The 16,462-nt window shown below is 41.0% G+C and overlaps 1 protein-coding gene across 6 annotated transcripts in view; it reads right to left on the bottom strand.

Annotated features, from left to right (window-relative positions):
- The window catches only part of SSBP2 (single stranded DNA binding protein 2), a 331,697-nt gene extending 315,508 nt beyond the window's left edge, over nt 1–16,189 (bottom strand). For 3 of the 6 annotated variants that reach the window (XR_016038015.1, XM_088838499.1, XM_088838500.1), the window contains exon 1: nt 15,190–15,578. Coding sequence is in view for 5 of the 6 variants with exons in the window: in XM_088838499.1 (XP_088694625.1) it covers nt 15,190–15,578 (389 nt within the window). In the remaining variant the exon portion in view is untranslated. Of the gene's footprint in view, nt 1–15,189; nt 15,579–16,032 lie in introns of those variants that run through there. The other 3 variants (XM_055428680.2, XM_055428682.2, XM_055428681.2) reach the window with 1 other exon arrangement.
- Between the last annotated feature and the right edge of the window lie 273 nt (nt 16,190–16,462).

Below are 16,462 nucleotides of genomic sequence, written 5' to 3'. Positions count from 1 at the left end.
TGCTGTTAAAAGTCGGGGAGGGGGGGTAGGTTGGGGCAGGAGGGTACAATGTGTCAAACTTCCAGAGTGCTGGTAATGTTCTTTGTCTTGATACGGGTGCTCGGTTAACACTGCTGTGTTCAGTAAAAATTCATCATGCTATACACTTATGATACATACGCTTTTCTGTATGACTGACTATCTCACTTTGATAAAGACAGAAAGTTTAGATTCCAGGTTTGACATGTGTGACTTAGCTAATTCACGTATCCTATTAAAGCCTTAGTTTCCGCATCATTAAAACGGAGATGACGAGATGATAACACCTACTTCACAGCACTGTAGAGAATCAAATAAAATATAAATAAGCTGCCTGGCCCAATGCTTGAAACCCAGGTAGCTTATGCTTACAAATGTTATTGCTCTTCCCCATACTTTCTCAATTCTGCATCTCTAGCCTAGACATCTGTCCCCTCAACGCCCAACCAGCTCAAGAACTACATATCCAAATTCCCCCTAAAGCACTCCATTTCTAGGTCTGAAAGGCACCTCAAATTGAACATATCAGCTTCCTTCTTAATAAATCTATCTCCTCTTCCTCCTGTAGTCCCCTGAAGTCTGACTGAAATTTCTACACACAATTATAACCTTCTTAAAAACCCTTATTTTTCACATTTAAGCTACCAAGTCCTATGTATTCTCCATTTGAAGACACCCATCGGACTGCCAGTAGTGCAGAAAATGGTGATTACAGCAGCTGATTCATTACAGCAGCTTCCCAGTATCGTCTCCCCCTTCACCACAGCCTCCATACTACTTCCAGAACAATTATTCTAAATGAACCTCACACGATGTAACTTTTCTGCTTTCAAATCGCTTCTCTCAGGGCTTCTCTAGTGGCTCAGGGTAAAGAATCGGCCTGCACATGCAGGAAACACGGGTTTGATCCTTCGTCTGGGAAGATCCCACTTGCTGCGGAACAGCTGAGCGTGTAGGCCACAACTACTGAAGCACGTAGTGCCCATGCTCCCAACGAGAGAAGCCAGTGTAATGAGGAGCCCCTGCTCGCTGCATCTAGACAAAGTCCGTGTAGCAATGAAGACCCAGGACAGCCAAAAGCAAATACGTAAAATTAAAAATGTATATATGCGTGTGCATATACATTATATATATATAATTGCTTATTTCCCTGATCAAGTTGTCATTGAATTTTTTCTTGAAATAGTTCCTGTTGGATACAGAGCACACACCAGTGGTTGCCAGTGGGGAGGGTGTGGGAAGGGCATATAGGGGTTGGGGAGTGGGAGGTACAGACTGCTGGGTGTAAGGCCACAAGGATGTATTGTACAACACAGGGAATGTAGCCAATGCTTCGTAATAAAACAAAAAATAAGCTTTCAAATTATATAAAAAGTAAAATTAAGCAAATGAGACAGTTTCTGTTTAGAGTATTCCTCAACAGCACATCCAGGTGGCCCAGTGGTAAAGAATCTGCCTGCCAATGCAGGACATGTGGGTCCCTGGTCTGGGAAGATCCCACGTGCTGTGAAACAACTAAGCCCATATTCCACAACTGCAACTTGCTTGCAGTTCACCATAATGCCTCCATGTCTCTGTACGTATTTCTCTCTCTCTCCCTAAAATACTCTTTTATTTATCCCCTCTCCCAACTTGGCTAATGCTTATTTCTCATTTAATAAACATCCTCTTGGAAATATCTCCTGGGTATGGCACAACTGCTGGCTGGATGCAATGTCCTTCTGCAGAACTTCCACAGACGCTCTGCATACCCGTGACAGTGTGTTACCCAGAGTGGTGACCACTGGTTGCAAGCCTCCCCTGAGAGTGAGTCCTAGTGGGCAGAGACTGCTGTTATTCAGATCTGACAGAAGAGGGCTCAACAGAGACTGACCTGTGGGAGACAGTGAGCATTTAAGTGAATAAAGAATGAAAGAAAGCAGAAGAAATATTATCCCTAGCTCATAAAATGTATACAAATTTATAGTTATCATAAAGTCCTTAAACAGGTTCTAAAAACTAATTTTAAGTGCTATTTTGACCAAAGAACTGAAAGACTTACTTCACATCTATAAAAATTTAGAACATGAACACTGGGCCCTGCTGTGACCAGGAAGGCTGATCTCTACCGAGTGCATCACCTCAGCTCCCTTTCCCGATGGTTCCAGGTTGGGCTCTACAGACAGGAGGCACTGACTGATCAGAGGGCAGGAGAAAGAAGAGCCCCCGCCGCCAGGCCCCCAGCCTCTCTTTACAGTGGGTTTGACCATGGCTGTGGTCCCCATCATAAAACCGCAACTCCAGGAGGGGAGCCCACCTACAATGACCACAGTGTTCATCGGATTCTGGTAACTGCTCTCTTTTCCCCTCAGAACAAGAGGGGAAAAGCTTCTCTTGTTCCTAACCCCTGGGTGTTAATCCATCCCTAGTGAGTTTTAATTGTGCACATACCTTCAATAAACTCTCTCTTCACATGTTCTTTTAAGGGAGCTATCCTACTGGGGATCTAATACAAATACAGAAATATTACTAACTAGCAGCATTTTAGCCAGTGATTGCTGTATCATGGACTCACTTGTTAATAATTCCCCATCTTACAGAAAAGCATCAACATCATTTTTTGGCATTAACTAACTTTATTATGAAAATCATTTTGCAATATATACATATACATATATCCAATAATCACAATACACACCTTAAACTTATCCATACTATATGTCAATAACATCTCAAAAACTGGAAAACAAAACACTCAAATTTTATATTAACTATTTCTCAATCCAAAACCACAAAAAAAAACCTGCCTGAGCCTCACCCTGGACATAGCTTGGTACTGCCAGCTTAATATGGTCACAGTAGATTCTTCTGTGGGTGCAAAAATTGTGTATTAGTTTCCTATGGCTAGCTTCCTTCATAGCTCAGTCAGTAAAGAATCTGCCTGCAATGCAGGAGACCTGGGTTCGATTCCTGGGTCAGGAAGATCCCCTGGAGGCTGCCATGGCAGCCCATTCCAGTACTCCTGCATGGAGAGTCCCATGGACAGAGGAGTCAGGAAGGCTACAGTCCATGGGGTCGCGAGGGTCGGACACGACTCAGCAACTGAGAAAGACAGTGTAACAAATCCTAGAAATGTAATGGCTGAATCAACACAAATTTATTATCTTCTACACTGGAGATCAGAAGTACTAAAATCAAGGTGCTGGCAGGGCTCTGTTTCTTCTGAAGGGTCTAGAATCCATTTTTTGCCTTGTCTTGTTCTTGCCTGAAGAATCCCAGGGACAGGGGAGCCTGGTGGGCTTCTGTCTGTGGGGTCACACAGAGTCGGACATGACTGAAATGACTTAGCAGCAGCAGCAGCAGCTTGTTAAGGATGACTGCGTTACTTGGCCGCTGGTCTCACCCTTTCCCTTCAAAACCTGCAGCATTCCCAATCCCTTTCTCTGCTTCTGTCACCACATGGCCTTGCCTGACTCTGAACCTCTAGAGTCTTTCTTACGAGGACCCAGGTGATTACACTGAGATCATGCAGATCATCTAGGGAGGAAGTAACCCATCTCAAGATCCTTCATCCAAGATCCTGAACTTAGTCATATCTGCAAAGTTCATTTCCTAGGTAACATAGTCACATGTTCTAAGGGTTAGGATGTGGCCATCTTTGAGTTGCCATTATTTAGCGTATCATAGTAAAAATCCAAGGTGCTGGGTGGGGAAAAAACACAAAGACAAGAAATGGAAACATCATTTAAAGTTTTACTTAAAAACTTGCCTATACTGTAATCTTTTTGGCCCTGAATCCAATTTACTGACTGAGCAACAATCTGAATTAAAAATGAATTAGTAAGTCATTTCCCAAGATGAACTTCTACCTGAAAACTATTCCCAGTATGTACACAAATATGTACATATATATGCACACACAAAAAAAAATCCTCACTGAAGTTTTTTTCAATATTTTTACAATATTTCTAAATGAAAGAATAATAGTATCAGTCCCTCAGCTTAATTTGAGGGGAAAAAATGCTTACTGAAATACCTTTAATAGCTTCCTAATAACAGCTATTGCTTAAATGCACTGATAGAATATAATAATCACATAATTTTAATCCCATTTTAATGACAAATAGCACATGACACTGTGAAAAAGTGAAACAAAGGAATTGTTTCTATTTTCTCCAATAGTCAGTACTATAGAAATGACTATGTAATAAGACTCAGTATAGTTGTACTATTGCTCCTAGACCACATGGAACCTTCCAGATGCCCTAGTCCAAAAACAAAAAAAAACCCAACAGGCCATATGCTGGTTAGAAGAGAGAATGAAAGGAAACTCATAATTAGAGGAGAAAGCATTTTTTCTACACATTACATATTCTTCTATTTATTTCTGTCTCTAAAATTTACCAAGTAAAGTAATTCATTCCAGATTACTTTGCCTCTAGATACAGAAAGAATGGAGAAACAGCTCTACCTGAAATTATAAGCTGAACTCTTAATTGGCATCGTGCTCTCTGAGAAGCATTGTATCCAAGCTGTTAAATCTCAAGACACCGGCTAACAAATTTGGAGCTATGTGTGGAGGGACCACTTTGGGTAGCTGTAACTCTGCCCACCTTTTTAGCAGCTGTAAAATGTTTCCTTTAACCTCTTTCTTCTTCAATGCATCCAACCCCAAGTAAAAATGGATATGTGTAAAGAGAACTATCCAAGCAATCCCCTCCCATTCACTACCCTCGTGACTCCCATTATTTTTTTCCCATGAGGCAATAAAACATACTGAGGCAAGATGTTTAAAATCGACAGTGGACTCAGAAACCTGGGTCTGAATTCATACTATACAATTGACTACCTGGCCTTGGACAAAGTATATAACCTCAGTGAGACTCAGTTTCCCCCTATGTAAGATGGGGCTTTATATCAACTTTAAGAAGCTAATGAGTGGATAAAGTGAGCAAATAAAAAAGCCAGATACAAAAAGACAAACACTGCATAATTATCCGCCTGCAATGTGGGAGACTTGGGTTCGATCCATAATTTGGGAAGATCCCCTGGAGGAGGGCATGGCAAACCAATCCAGTATCCTTGCCTGGAGAATCCCCATGGACAGAGGAGCCTGGGGCACTACAGTCCACGGGGTCACAGGGTCGGACACGACTGAGCGACTTAAACACACACACACAAAGTATTCTTGCCTGGGAAATCCCACAGAGGAGGAGACTGGCGCGCTACAGTCCATGGGGTTGCAAGAGTCTGGAACAACCTGGCGACTAAACCACCAGAGTTGGACACGACTTAGTGACTAAACCACCACCAAAGTATCAAATTCATTGTGACAGAAAGGTGACTGCCAGGGGCTGGGGGAAAGGAGAAATGGGGAGTTATTATTTAAAGAATATAATGTTTCAGTGTGGGAAGATGAAAAAGTTCTAGAGAGGGCTGGTGATGATCCTGCACAACAATGTGAATGAGCTTAATTAATAACCAGCATATACACACACATACGTATATTGTGTATTATTGTATATATATGTATTTTATGGCAAAAAAAAAAAAAAAAAACACCTCACTGAAATTTTTTCATTGTGTGAAAAAGTCGCTCAGTCATGTCTGACTCTTTGCAACCCCACGGATTGTAGCTCCCCAGACTCCTCTATCCATGGAATTCTCCAGGCCAGAGTACTGGAGTGGGTTGCCATTCCCTTCTCCAGCGGATCTTCCCAACCCAGGGATGGAGCCCAGGTCTCCCACACTGGAGAGGGATTCTCTACCATTTGAGCCACCAGGGAAGCCTGGTGTTTTTTTATTCATTACAACATGTCTAAAAGAAAGAATAATATTATCAGTCCCTCAGTTTAATTCAAGGGGAAAAAATGCTTATTACAAAACCTTTAATAGCTTCCTAATAAATAGCTATATCTTAAATGCACTGATACAGTGTAATCATCACATAACTTTAATGCAATTATAAATGACAAATAGCATAAAACATTGTGAAAAAAAATGAAATCTACACCTAAAAATGGTTAAAGTGGTAAATGGTATATATATATTTACAACCATAAACATAAAAACAAGAAAAGAATATTCTATCAATAATCCATATCAAAAAAACGTTCTCTCCCTTATTGGAGAGAGGCACAGAAGGAAAAAAAATACACTACCTCAGCTCTCCAAATTGAAGCTAACTAGCAAAAGAATAGAGTTCATCAACCTAAATTAGCATAAATCTTCACAGACTAGAAATTCAAACTACCTCCAAATCCCAAACTAATCAATTTATATAACCAAAGCATATGGAGTTCAAATAAATAACAGATTTTACTTATAGTGTAGCACTTTTGGAGTTAAGTAATTATATAGGATTCTGTATAACCCACGTTGTAAAAATATTTTTCACTGAAAGTATTGACATAAACTTTTAACTATCTTCTAGTCCACAATTCTCTGTTGAATCAAATCCATACTTAAGCTTTCTTAAAATATATATGAATCTCTTATTTTAAAAGAGGCCGCTGTAGTATAATGAAACAAACACTGACCTAGGAACCAAAAAAATCTAAATATGACTAAACTCTGCCATGTATTACCTATATCACCACAGTTGGGTAAGTCAATTTCCATGTACAAAGCTCTACAGTCAATGGGAATTATCACCTACCTCATAGAACTATTGAGAGATTTAAATAAAGCACATTAAAATGCCTTGAAACTCTAAAGCATAATTCCATCTATACTATTAATTTGCTGAAACACAAAAAGACTATTCTATCAAAAGTTCATATTAAAAATGTACATGTATTTCATACTGATACAACTAGATAATCTCCTGTAGTCCTGAAAGCCACAGAAAACACTAAACGCCTATATTAGAGAAAACTCTTTAGGAACTACACACTAATCCTGATTCTAAATATTGGGGAGAAAATGAGCTAAATATAGTGATATCCTGTTGTGATATATTTATAACCAGTTACATCCTTGATCCATTAATTCCACAAATATCTAATCGGAACTCCAAGCACTGTGTTAGCCAATAAGACTACAGTGGTGAAGATAATACCCATGGTTCTTTCTCATCAGGGAACTTCCAACCTAACCAGATGAGACATTAAACAAAACTTCACACAAATGATCCATAAATTTGTGACAACATGAAAAACGAAAAGTAGAGGTTGCTATGAAGCACAGCAAGGGGGTCTTATCCAATATAGGAAATTTATGAGAAATAATTATCCAGTTGTACCATCCTTTCTCAAACCAACAGGCCTTAAGTGTTCAATAAATCTTAAATATTTCTTCCATCAATAATATTATAAAAGCCAGATGTTCCACTGCCTTCATTAGGAACAACTACATCCCTGGGGTTTAGAAGACAAGAGATAGACAACCTTATTATTTAGGAAAATCCACATAAACTAAACTCACCACCCAACTGCTCGATAAAAACTAAAACCAGACTCTAGGAAGAATAGCTTCTCATCCCAATTTTGACTCATATTTTATATATCCTTGAGCAATTATGCTGATGCTGAGAGGTTACCTCAATGGTAGTTTAGCCTGTTTAAAATGCTCTAACCCCAAATCTTCTCATGACTGACTCTTTCAATATTACTCAGGTCTCTGCTTACTTAGGTCTCCCCTGAACCACCCAATCTAACGCAGCCTCCCAGTCATTCTCTGGATTACAATTACATTACTTTATTACCCTTTTAGTACTTCTATCTGAAATTGCCTCCTGTATATATTGGGTTAGCCAAAAGTTTCATTCAGATTATTCCATAAGATGTCCCAATATTTACTTGTTTATTATTATATGCTTCTCTTTCAAACTTGAAAGTAAGCTCCATAAGGCAAGGACCCATTTCATTCTCTCCATATCTTCAAGATCCAGCTTCCTTGCCAAAGACCTCCAGTTGTCTTTAGGTAGTTCAGATACAAGGGAGGAATGTTCCCAGCCTGGAGGATGACCGATTTAAGTCACTTACGGTTATCCCACTACCGTTCCCAGTAACTGGTTTAGCAGAGGGAACTTAACAGTTTTCTTCAATAAGGCACAAGAAGACATCTGCTAAGTACCTCAAGAAGAAGCTTTTCTCTCTGATTAATAAGCCATAAAGGAAAACCCTTGCCCCTTCTCCCTTTATATTTAGCTGTATGAGGAAGTGACTCCGGGAACCTGATGCAGGGACGCTGCATTCATGGGAGGGAAAAAATGAAGAAGGCAGAGAAGCTGATCTCTTGGTGTTCTTGAGTCTCTAAATCAACTCAGAAACTACCTCTTCTAGACTTCCTGTTATATGAGAATTATTCTTAAGCCCTGATCAATTAAGCCATTTTCTATCTCTTGTTTTGATACCCACCACCAAAAGATTCCCTGGTGGCTCAGAGATTAAAGTGTCTGCCTCCAATGAGGGAGACCTGGGTTCGATCCCTGGGTCGGGAAGATCCCCTGGAGCAGGAAATGGCAACCTGCTCCAGTATTCTTGACTGGAAAATCTCATGGAAAGAGGAGCCTGGTGGGTTACAGTCCACGGGGTCACAAAGAGTCAGACACGACTGAGCAATTTCACTTTCACTTTCTTTCTTTACCAAAAGCACAATAATCTCTTAAGTCTCTTGTTTCTCCTGTAACATTAACAGAAAGCAGGACCTACAGTCTAGTGGATTCTTGAGATTAAATGAGACAACGCAACTAAAGTGCACAGACACTAAGTCATGTCCAACTCTTTGTGATGCCATGGACTGAAGCTTGCCAGGCTCTTCTGTCCATGAAATTCTCCAGGCAATTTCCTTCTCCAGGGGATCTTCCCCATCCAGGGGTCAAACCCACAACTCATGCTTGGTAGCCAGATTCTCTACCCCTGTACCACCTGGAAAGTCCCAAGTAAAGTGGCAAATATACACAAATACTCAAATGATAGCATCTGCTGTTACTGTTGCTATTAAACATTTAACTTTCTATGACAGAACTCCACAAACTCTTTATGTAGTATTTGGGATTTTGCTATTTTACAGAAAAAATTCACTTTAATCCTGTTTAAACAGAATCATTTTTAACAGGATTACTCATTCACTTTCTTTATTTTTTTATATTAGTAAAGAAGATTTGGTTTTTTTCCTCAAGTTTGAAGTAGGTAAAAAGAAGAATCAAGGCAAATATCAGATCACTAAAGAAAAATAATCATATTAATTTCAGGTGAGACCTTGTTTTTGGCATCAACTCCTCCCTTAACTTACACAGAGCTAAATAAAAATTTTCATCTACTATCTTATCTTCACAAAATTTCATTAGTATTTTAAGATGCCTTGTGTTGTGTTAGTTGCTCAGTTATGTCCAACTCTATGCAACCCCATTGACTATAGCTTGCCAGGTTCCTCTGTCCATGAAATTCTCCAGGTGAGGATATAGGAGTGGGTAGCCATTCCTGTCTCCAGGGGATCTTCCTGACCCAGGAATCGAACCCAGGTCTGCTGCATCGCAGGCAGATTCTTTACCATGTGAGCCACCAGGGAAGTAGATTACACTAACTACAAATTCATAATATGTTAGTAACTAAATCTGTGTTATATATACAATTACAAAAAAAAAATCTTTTTTAAAGAAAGTGCATACATTAGTTTCTACAATTTTTTTCTGTGGTCAAGTACTTGTTTGATATGCCATGAAGCAAAATTAACACAGAAGATCAAAAATAAGAGATTTCCAGGTCACTGGTTTAAGCTCACTCCCAATGAATTGTGATCTAAAATGTTACGATGGCTCATTACTATTGGAAAGCGGTATGGGTCCTACATGAAACAGAATAATCAAAATTCTTAAAGTAAAATATGAAGGTGGTTTTGTCACTACTAAAGAAGTGACACCAACTGAAGTGTCTCTTTTAAAGAGGAACAAAGAACAAATATTAATTCCTTCACTGCCTGGAAATGCCCAGGCTCTTGTGAACTCAGATAAATTTCTGGTTCTATCAACATTACAAAAACATTATTAGCACCACTTCTCAAAAATCTTTACTAACCCACTCTGACAAAAATTACCAGTTACCCATTATGACCAATAAAAATCTGAGCAACTTGTACGGCTATTAAAAGTAATCTGGAAAAACACTACTCTTCCCTGGTTAGAACATTTTTCTACCTGTTTTTCAACATCTCACACAGTGACTAAGATATATAGTTCAGAGAAGAATAGCCTCTACTATTTCTGTACTACTGAAAACAAGCAGGATATAAATCTTGGCAGACCACCTTTCGGATCACTCTTTAGCGTATACAAGGGGTTTTGGTATTATAGTCAAATAACTCACAGTCCAAGTCATGTTAACTTGTATACACGTGTTACATTAATAGATGTTACACATGTAAAACGTACATAAAATCTGACAAGCAAATTTTAAAATCCAAATATAACCACTTACTTTTAATTCCAAACTCTTTTCAGATTTCAAAATATATCTTATTCTATTGCTCCAGTGTTATTTTAAGGCCTTCCTTTGATAAGCAGTAGGTTATTAATAAAGTAATATTTTAGCATGTTTACAAAGGCTTACTAACCAACAATACATCGCTAGTACACAAATATTTTCTATCCTTCCCATACCAACGTCAAAGCAATAAAGTACACACAATGGTAGGGAATAGTCCCACATATTACAGAATAAAATTATCTTCAATACACATTTTAAATTAAACATTCTAAGTAGTTTCCTGTTTTTTAAGTGTAGTACATTAAGCCTCAATCCTATGCCCCAACATTACTGTAACAGTTGTGATCTCTATGGAAGAGAGAACATTCTAAATTCCCCAAATTTTACTTCTGATTCTACACTATTAGGGTAGAGTGTTAATAAACAGCAACCTCGGTATTCCAACCCTTCTCTACAATGTATGTTTCAATTTTAAAACAAAATAATTCTATTTTCTAGAAGTAACTGATGATGTAATATGCATTTAGTTCACTACTGCAAAGTAACTAAAACTTAATTTTTTTCACCCTACATTGGTTTTATATGGCAAATTGGCTGTAGGGTGTGGAAATAAACCTATTTTTTTTTTCTTTCACAGCTCTGAAAAAATACATTTCAACATTATTACTATTTCTAAGAGTAATAAACTCTCTAAATAAACAATACTAAAAGTTAACTCTCAACATCTTAAACTTTTTTCTTTAGATTTGTTCCTTCAAAAAAAATCATTTTTTGGATACTTCTAAAATAATGGAAAGGAGATCAATCAAAAGTAAGGCTCTCAGAGCTGACATATTAGATACAAGTTATTTTGGAGGAAACATCCTGAGGATTGAGAAGGGAAGAGTCAATTGAATATCGTATAGAAAATTTAATCCCCATAAAGTTATTCCTTCATTAGTTTTAGAAATCTTGAATTGTGTTAAATGAATTAACTGCTTGTCAATCAAGTTTCTGACGAGATTTGTATTACTTCACTTGCCTTATTTCCTTCAGGAAAAAAAGGAAGCAAGGAAGAAGAAAAGTTTACCATTTTTAGAGGGGGCAATTTAATCACAAAAAAGAGGTCATGCTGATGCTAGCTGATCTACAAACTCTCTTACATGGAGTAGTATTTATTGTTTTTTTCCAAATTTCCAAAATTCATTTGACTAAATTCTATTTCATGCATAGTCATGACAGTCTATATGAAATCATATTTAAATGATCAATAGATTTTAAACACTTAAAAATGAGTTTATGTTGTTTTCATAGTTTAAAAATGGAAGTTACTTTTCAGAGCCCAAGGTCAAATGTACAGATTTCTATAGTTTCTGACAAATTTAACTTAATGTTACTATTTAGTATCTTTGTTCAACGTTGTTTTATAACACATTCATCTTTCTATGCTATTACATAATTTTAAAGGTGAAATTAGTTTCACAAATAGTATCACACACATCTATTCGCAGGTGCCAGGCACTCTGCCTGTGGCAGTGGTGGCGTATAGAGCGGTCTAAAATTCAGCAACATTTCATACAGAACTTGTTCACTACAATGTCTGACTTTAAAACGATCACACAAAAGTTCCAGAAGGAAAAAATCTCAAGAAACAAGAATTTTTCATTATTTTAGGCTTTCAACTTTCCCTCCTAAAGTTTGTCTTCCCCGCCCCACACACAAGTCTGCACTCTGTCAAAACAGAGGGCATCCACATAAGACGCACCAATGTAAAGACTACATATCTGATCAAATACTTAAAGTCTGTTATATCTGATTATGTAAAGCTGTTCCCTAAATCTGTAGCAATCTACCCTAAATCAAGAAGGCAAACTAGGATAGTGAAACAAATATATCTTTCATCTTCAACTACAGATTTTAAGCAGAGATATCTTTGTTAGAAACCCAACTAGTAGTGTATCCCTGGGCAAAGTTATTCAACTAGTCAAGAGTTTTCTTATTTCTTTAATGGAGAAAAAAAAAATCAGTTATCTTGCAGAATTTTTGCGAGAATTAGAAAAAATAAAGTGCAGAACACAGTGACTTACACACAGAATGACAATTTAAATAATGATTACTCTTTTGTTATCAGTTATTTTTTAAATACCCCTAAGCTAGAGAATATGGAATTCAAACTTCCAAAGTCCTTATTTTGGAGGTCACTAAAAAAATTTTTTTTCACATTGAAAAAATGCCCCCGAGTCTAACATCTTCATTTATTTAAGTATTTAGTTGGTGCTTTCGCCATTTGAAGACACTAATGTCCCAAGGACACCTCAGAGAAGAAATCCGAAGTATTATCCCTTGCCCTCAAGAAACTTACATTTTAAAGGAAGGCAGATATTAAACAAGCAATTGTATAGTTACTTAATTGCAATTGAGACTGCAGTACAATGTTACAAAGAAAGCCTGCTAAAGGGGGAAATGACCTAACAGGATCAGAATTTATATTTCTACACAAACATCCCTCCTCCCTCCAAGGGTTTTTTCAATCACCCTGTCTATAATTAAACCTAATCCAAACTTCTGTATAGACTTGATCCGTCTGACTTTTAACACAATGAAATCAGTAATTAACCTGACTCCAGTCATTTTTACGTTCAGAAATGTATAGCGAAAATATAGAACCTGCATAAAATCTACAAATTAATTTCAAGTATCCCACATAGTGACTTAATGAAAGAAAGAGCAAAGATATAATATAGATAAGGGCATGTCTGGTCTCCTCTATGAACTCATAAGAAAACGTATGTCTTGGATTATAAAACCAGTATTTTTATTTTATGTGCATGCCATTTTTTTAATGATGACTCATTCTTCAGAATGTTTTTATTGTAAAATGTTTACATATTCATTACTGAAAAACATTATTTCTGAGACTTTTAAGGTCAGTACAATTCTAATTTGCTATATAAAAGAACATTCTTCACTTGGGCACTTTTTGAGGTCTGCCGCCTGAAAAAAATTTTTTTTTAATCTGGTGATATCCATTTTAAAGACAACTTCAAGATACCATATCTTCAGAAGTCAGTAGGTTATTGTGGAACAGTGCCATTAAAGTCCCAAGTACACATAAAGGGCAAAAAATGAGTAATCAGATCAACTCTTCTAGCAAAATGAAATTTATTGCATCAAACAGAATCTAGCTAAATGTTTGTCTTAGATTCAAACAACATTCGCCTAGAAATTAATGCAACAACAGTTAACTCAGAATGGTCATTGTCAATTCTCCAAAAGTGGCCTCTTTACCTATATTTAGTCTGTAAGGCAAAGCAATCCAGGATTCCTGCTGCCAATTATAATGAATGGAAGAAATTTATTTAAATCAAATAGCACCATCTAGCAGAACTCTCACCACCTGGCTTACAAGTGTAGATGTTACTTGGTGTTCAGTTTGGCAGACTTGACAGCAAAATGGCAATTATTTGTTTTCATGACATAACCACAGAATTAGAGCTAGAAAAGATTCAAGGCACACCAGGTTCAACTTCCTCATTATTATGCTAGATGCTTTTAAAATTTTTTTTACAAAGTTATCATAATATAGATTAAATTCAGCCATTCCTGGAAGTTCAAGTAAAACCCAAAATTTGATTCTCAAATTCAACCACCCTGAAAATAAGTAAGATAAACCTCAATACACATTTCTATTCCTTCACTCCCAAAAATATGAAATCCAAATACTATGTAATTATGAAAACATCTTCCCTAAATCTATTTTCTCAGATATATTGCCACTAAATGATAAATGCACACAAATTACGCTATCTCAAAACTTCAATTCCAGTAACTTGCTATTTCTTAACCAACCTACAATGCTAAATCTTTTACATACTCCTTGTCACAGCAACAAGATCCTGAATACAGCTCAGAAAATAGCTTGGTGGGGGGGAAGGGGAGTATCTTTTTTTGGTTTGTTTTGATATGCCAAGGCCTGCCGCCCCTAAATCCTATAGGAATTGCGTTTACTGCTGCCAACACGAAGATTAGGAAATGTTCCCAACCCTAGGGCACAAGAAACTTTCAGAAGACTACTAACTGCCTAAAACTAGGAGGGAAACCCGGTAGTTTCTGCACATTCGGTTTTTATTTACGCAGCTATTTCCTTGTGCAAGGTGACTAAAGTAGCTTTTGAGAGATGCTCTCAGACTTTTCCCCAGTCTGAAGTCCTCGGAAAGGCAGAGCGCGTCCGATGACATGGATACGCCTCATCCTCAGAATGGAGGTGGTTAGTGGGAATCGCCATAAGAGCTGCTGCACAGAAAAGAGGGGTTCTTCCTCAGTGGTCACAGGCACTATGCGCTCTCATTTTTAGTAACAACCGAATCACCGTTACAAGCACATAAGAATAGAAGCAAACAACCCTGCTTCGCAGCGTGCCGTGACGGTGGCATCCCAGGCCGGGAGGGGCTCTTTTCTCGCCAGCCTCCCCTGGGCTCCCACCGGAGTTAACACCTGTATCTCACCGCCACACCGACCAAACAACTAACTCCTCCCCGGCTCCACGCTTCGACCTTTCCTGCAAGCCCGGGTTCGGACCCCTGCCCCCTGCCCGCCGCAGACAGCCCTCCTCGCGCCAGCGGCCGCGGCCCCCACGCTACCCCTCTGCGCCCCGCGCTCCCCGCTGGCCGCCCGACCGCCACGGCCCTCTACGTTTGGGAGGCTGCAAGTCTCCAAAAAAAAAAGTTCTCCAGCCGCCGCCGCCGCCGAGTTGGGTCGACTGCGAGCGGCAGAAACGCCAGCCTACCCCAGCGGCTCCCGCTTCTCGCCAGCACACTTTTCCTCCCCGGGACCTCGGTCCTTTGACTCCCAAACTTCAGCGGCGCCCCTGGCGCCCCCTGCCCCGGGCTCCGCGCGGCGCACGGGGCTGCGAACGCGGCGTCCCTCCTCCGGCCCAGGAGAGCCCCGACGCCCACCCGGCCCACGCCCCTCACACGCCCTCCGCGCCCCGCGCGCGTCTCCGCGCCCCGCGGGGCCCCGCTCGGCCGCTCCACGCCCGGCTTCCGCCCGCCGCGCGCCCGGCCCTGCTGCCCTCGCCTCGCCAGGCGCGACCGGCCCCGGCGCCCGAGCCCCCCGCCGCGGCGCCCCTCGAGCTGCCCGCCCCGACCCCGGCCCGCCCCCCCCGAACACCCACATTCCCGCCGCGTGCCCTCCTCCACGCAGCTGCCCCCTCTCCCCCGGCCTCCACCCCCGGGGGCTCTCCGCTACCCGCAGCCCCGGACCCCAGCTCCAAAGTTACTTTGCGAGGAGGTGAACCCGCGGGTTATTTCCCTCAATCACCCAAACAAGTTTCCATCCCCGCCGCCAGCACCGCCGCCGCCCCCCGACACACTCGCTCCCGCCCGCCCGCCAGACCCCACGGCCGCCAGACCCGCGCGCGCCCCTCCTGGGAAACAGCCGCTCCCCGCACCGCACGCCCCCCACCTCGCGCACCCCTCCCCCTGCCAGCCCACCCCCCGGCTCTCCCCCGGCAGAGAGTGTCTGTGTGTCTGGGTGTCTCCGAGAGAGTGTGCGAGTGCGTGCGTGCGTGTGTGTGTGTGTGTGTGCGCGCGTGAGAAGGCGGAGGTGGGTGAGAAGCGGAGACACTTACTTCTCCCGGGCCTGGCTGTCGGACGGGACGGCGCTGCTGTTACTCTTGCCTTTGCCGTACATGCTTGTGCCGAGAGCAGCTCCCACTGTCACGCACCTGTCAACCCATCACAGCCTCCCCGGGAACAGCCCCGTCCCCATGGCGACCCACGCAGCCACCCCCACTATTGGCCGCCCCACGCCAAAGCTCCGCCCCCTTCGCCCAGGCAACGCACGAGACTGACAGGCCTCCCCCCCCCGCCCCGACCTGCCGAAGCGCGCGGCGGCGGCTACAGCCTAAGCGGCAGTCTCCTCCCTCCTTCCTTCCCTCCCGGGTTCCCTCCCTCCTTCCCTCTCCGCTCTCCTCCCTCCTCCCGCTCCGCTCCCCCCCCACCCCCCTCCGAACCCCGGCGCAAGGGGGGAATTAGAAACTGCTCTAGAAGGATTTTAAA

This window comes from Moschus berezovskii, chromosome 8 (assembly GCF_049115385.1).
Source record: "Moschus berezovskii isolate FMDL1 chromosome 8, NW_MosBer_1.0, whole genome shotgun sequence".
Classification (NCBI taxonomy): Eukaryota; Metazoa; Chordata; class Mammalia; order Artiodactyla; family Moschidae; genus Moschus; species Moschus berezovskii.
This window is presented reverse-complemented; position numbering and strand designations above follow the sequence as displayed.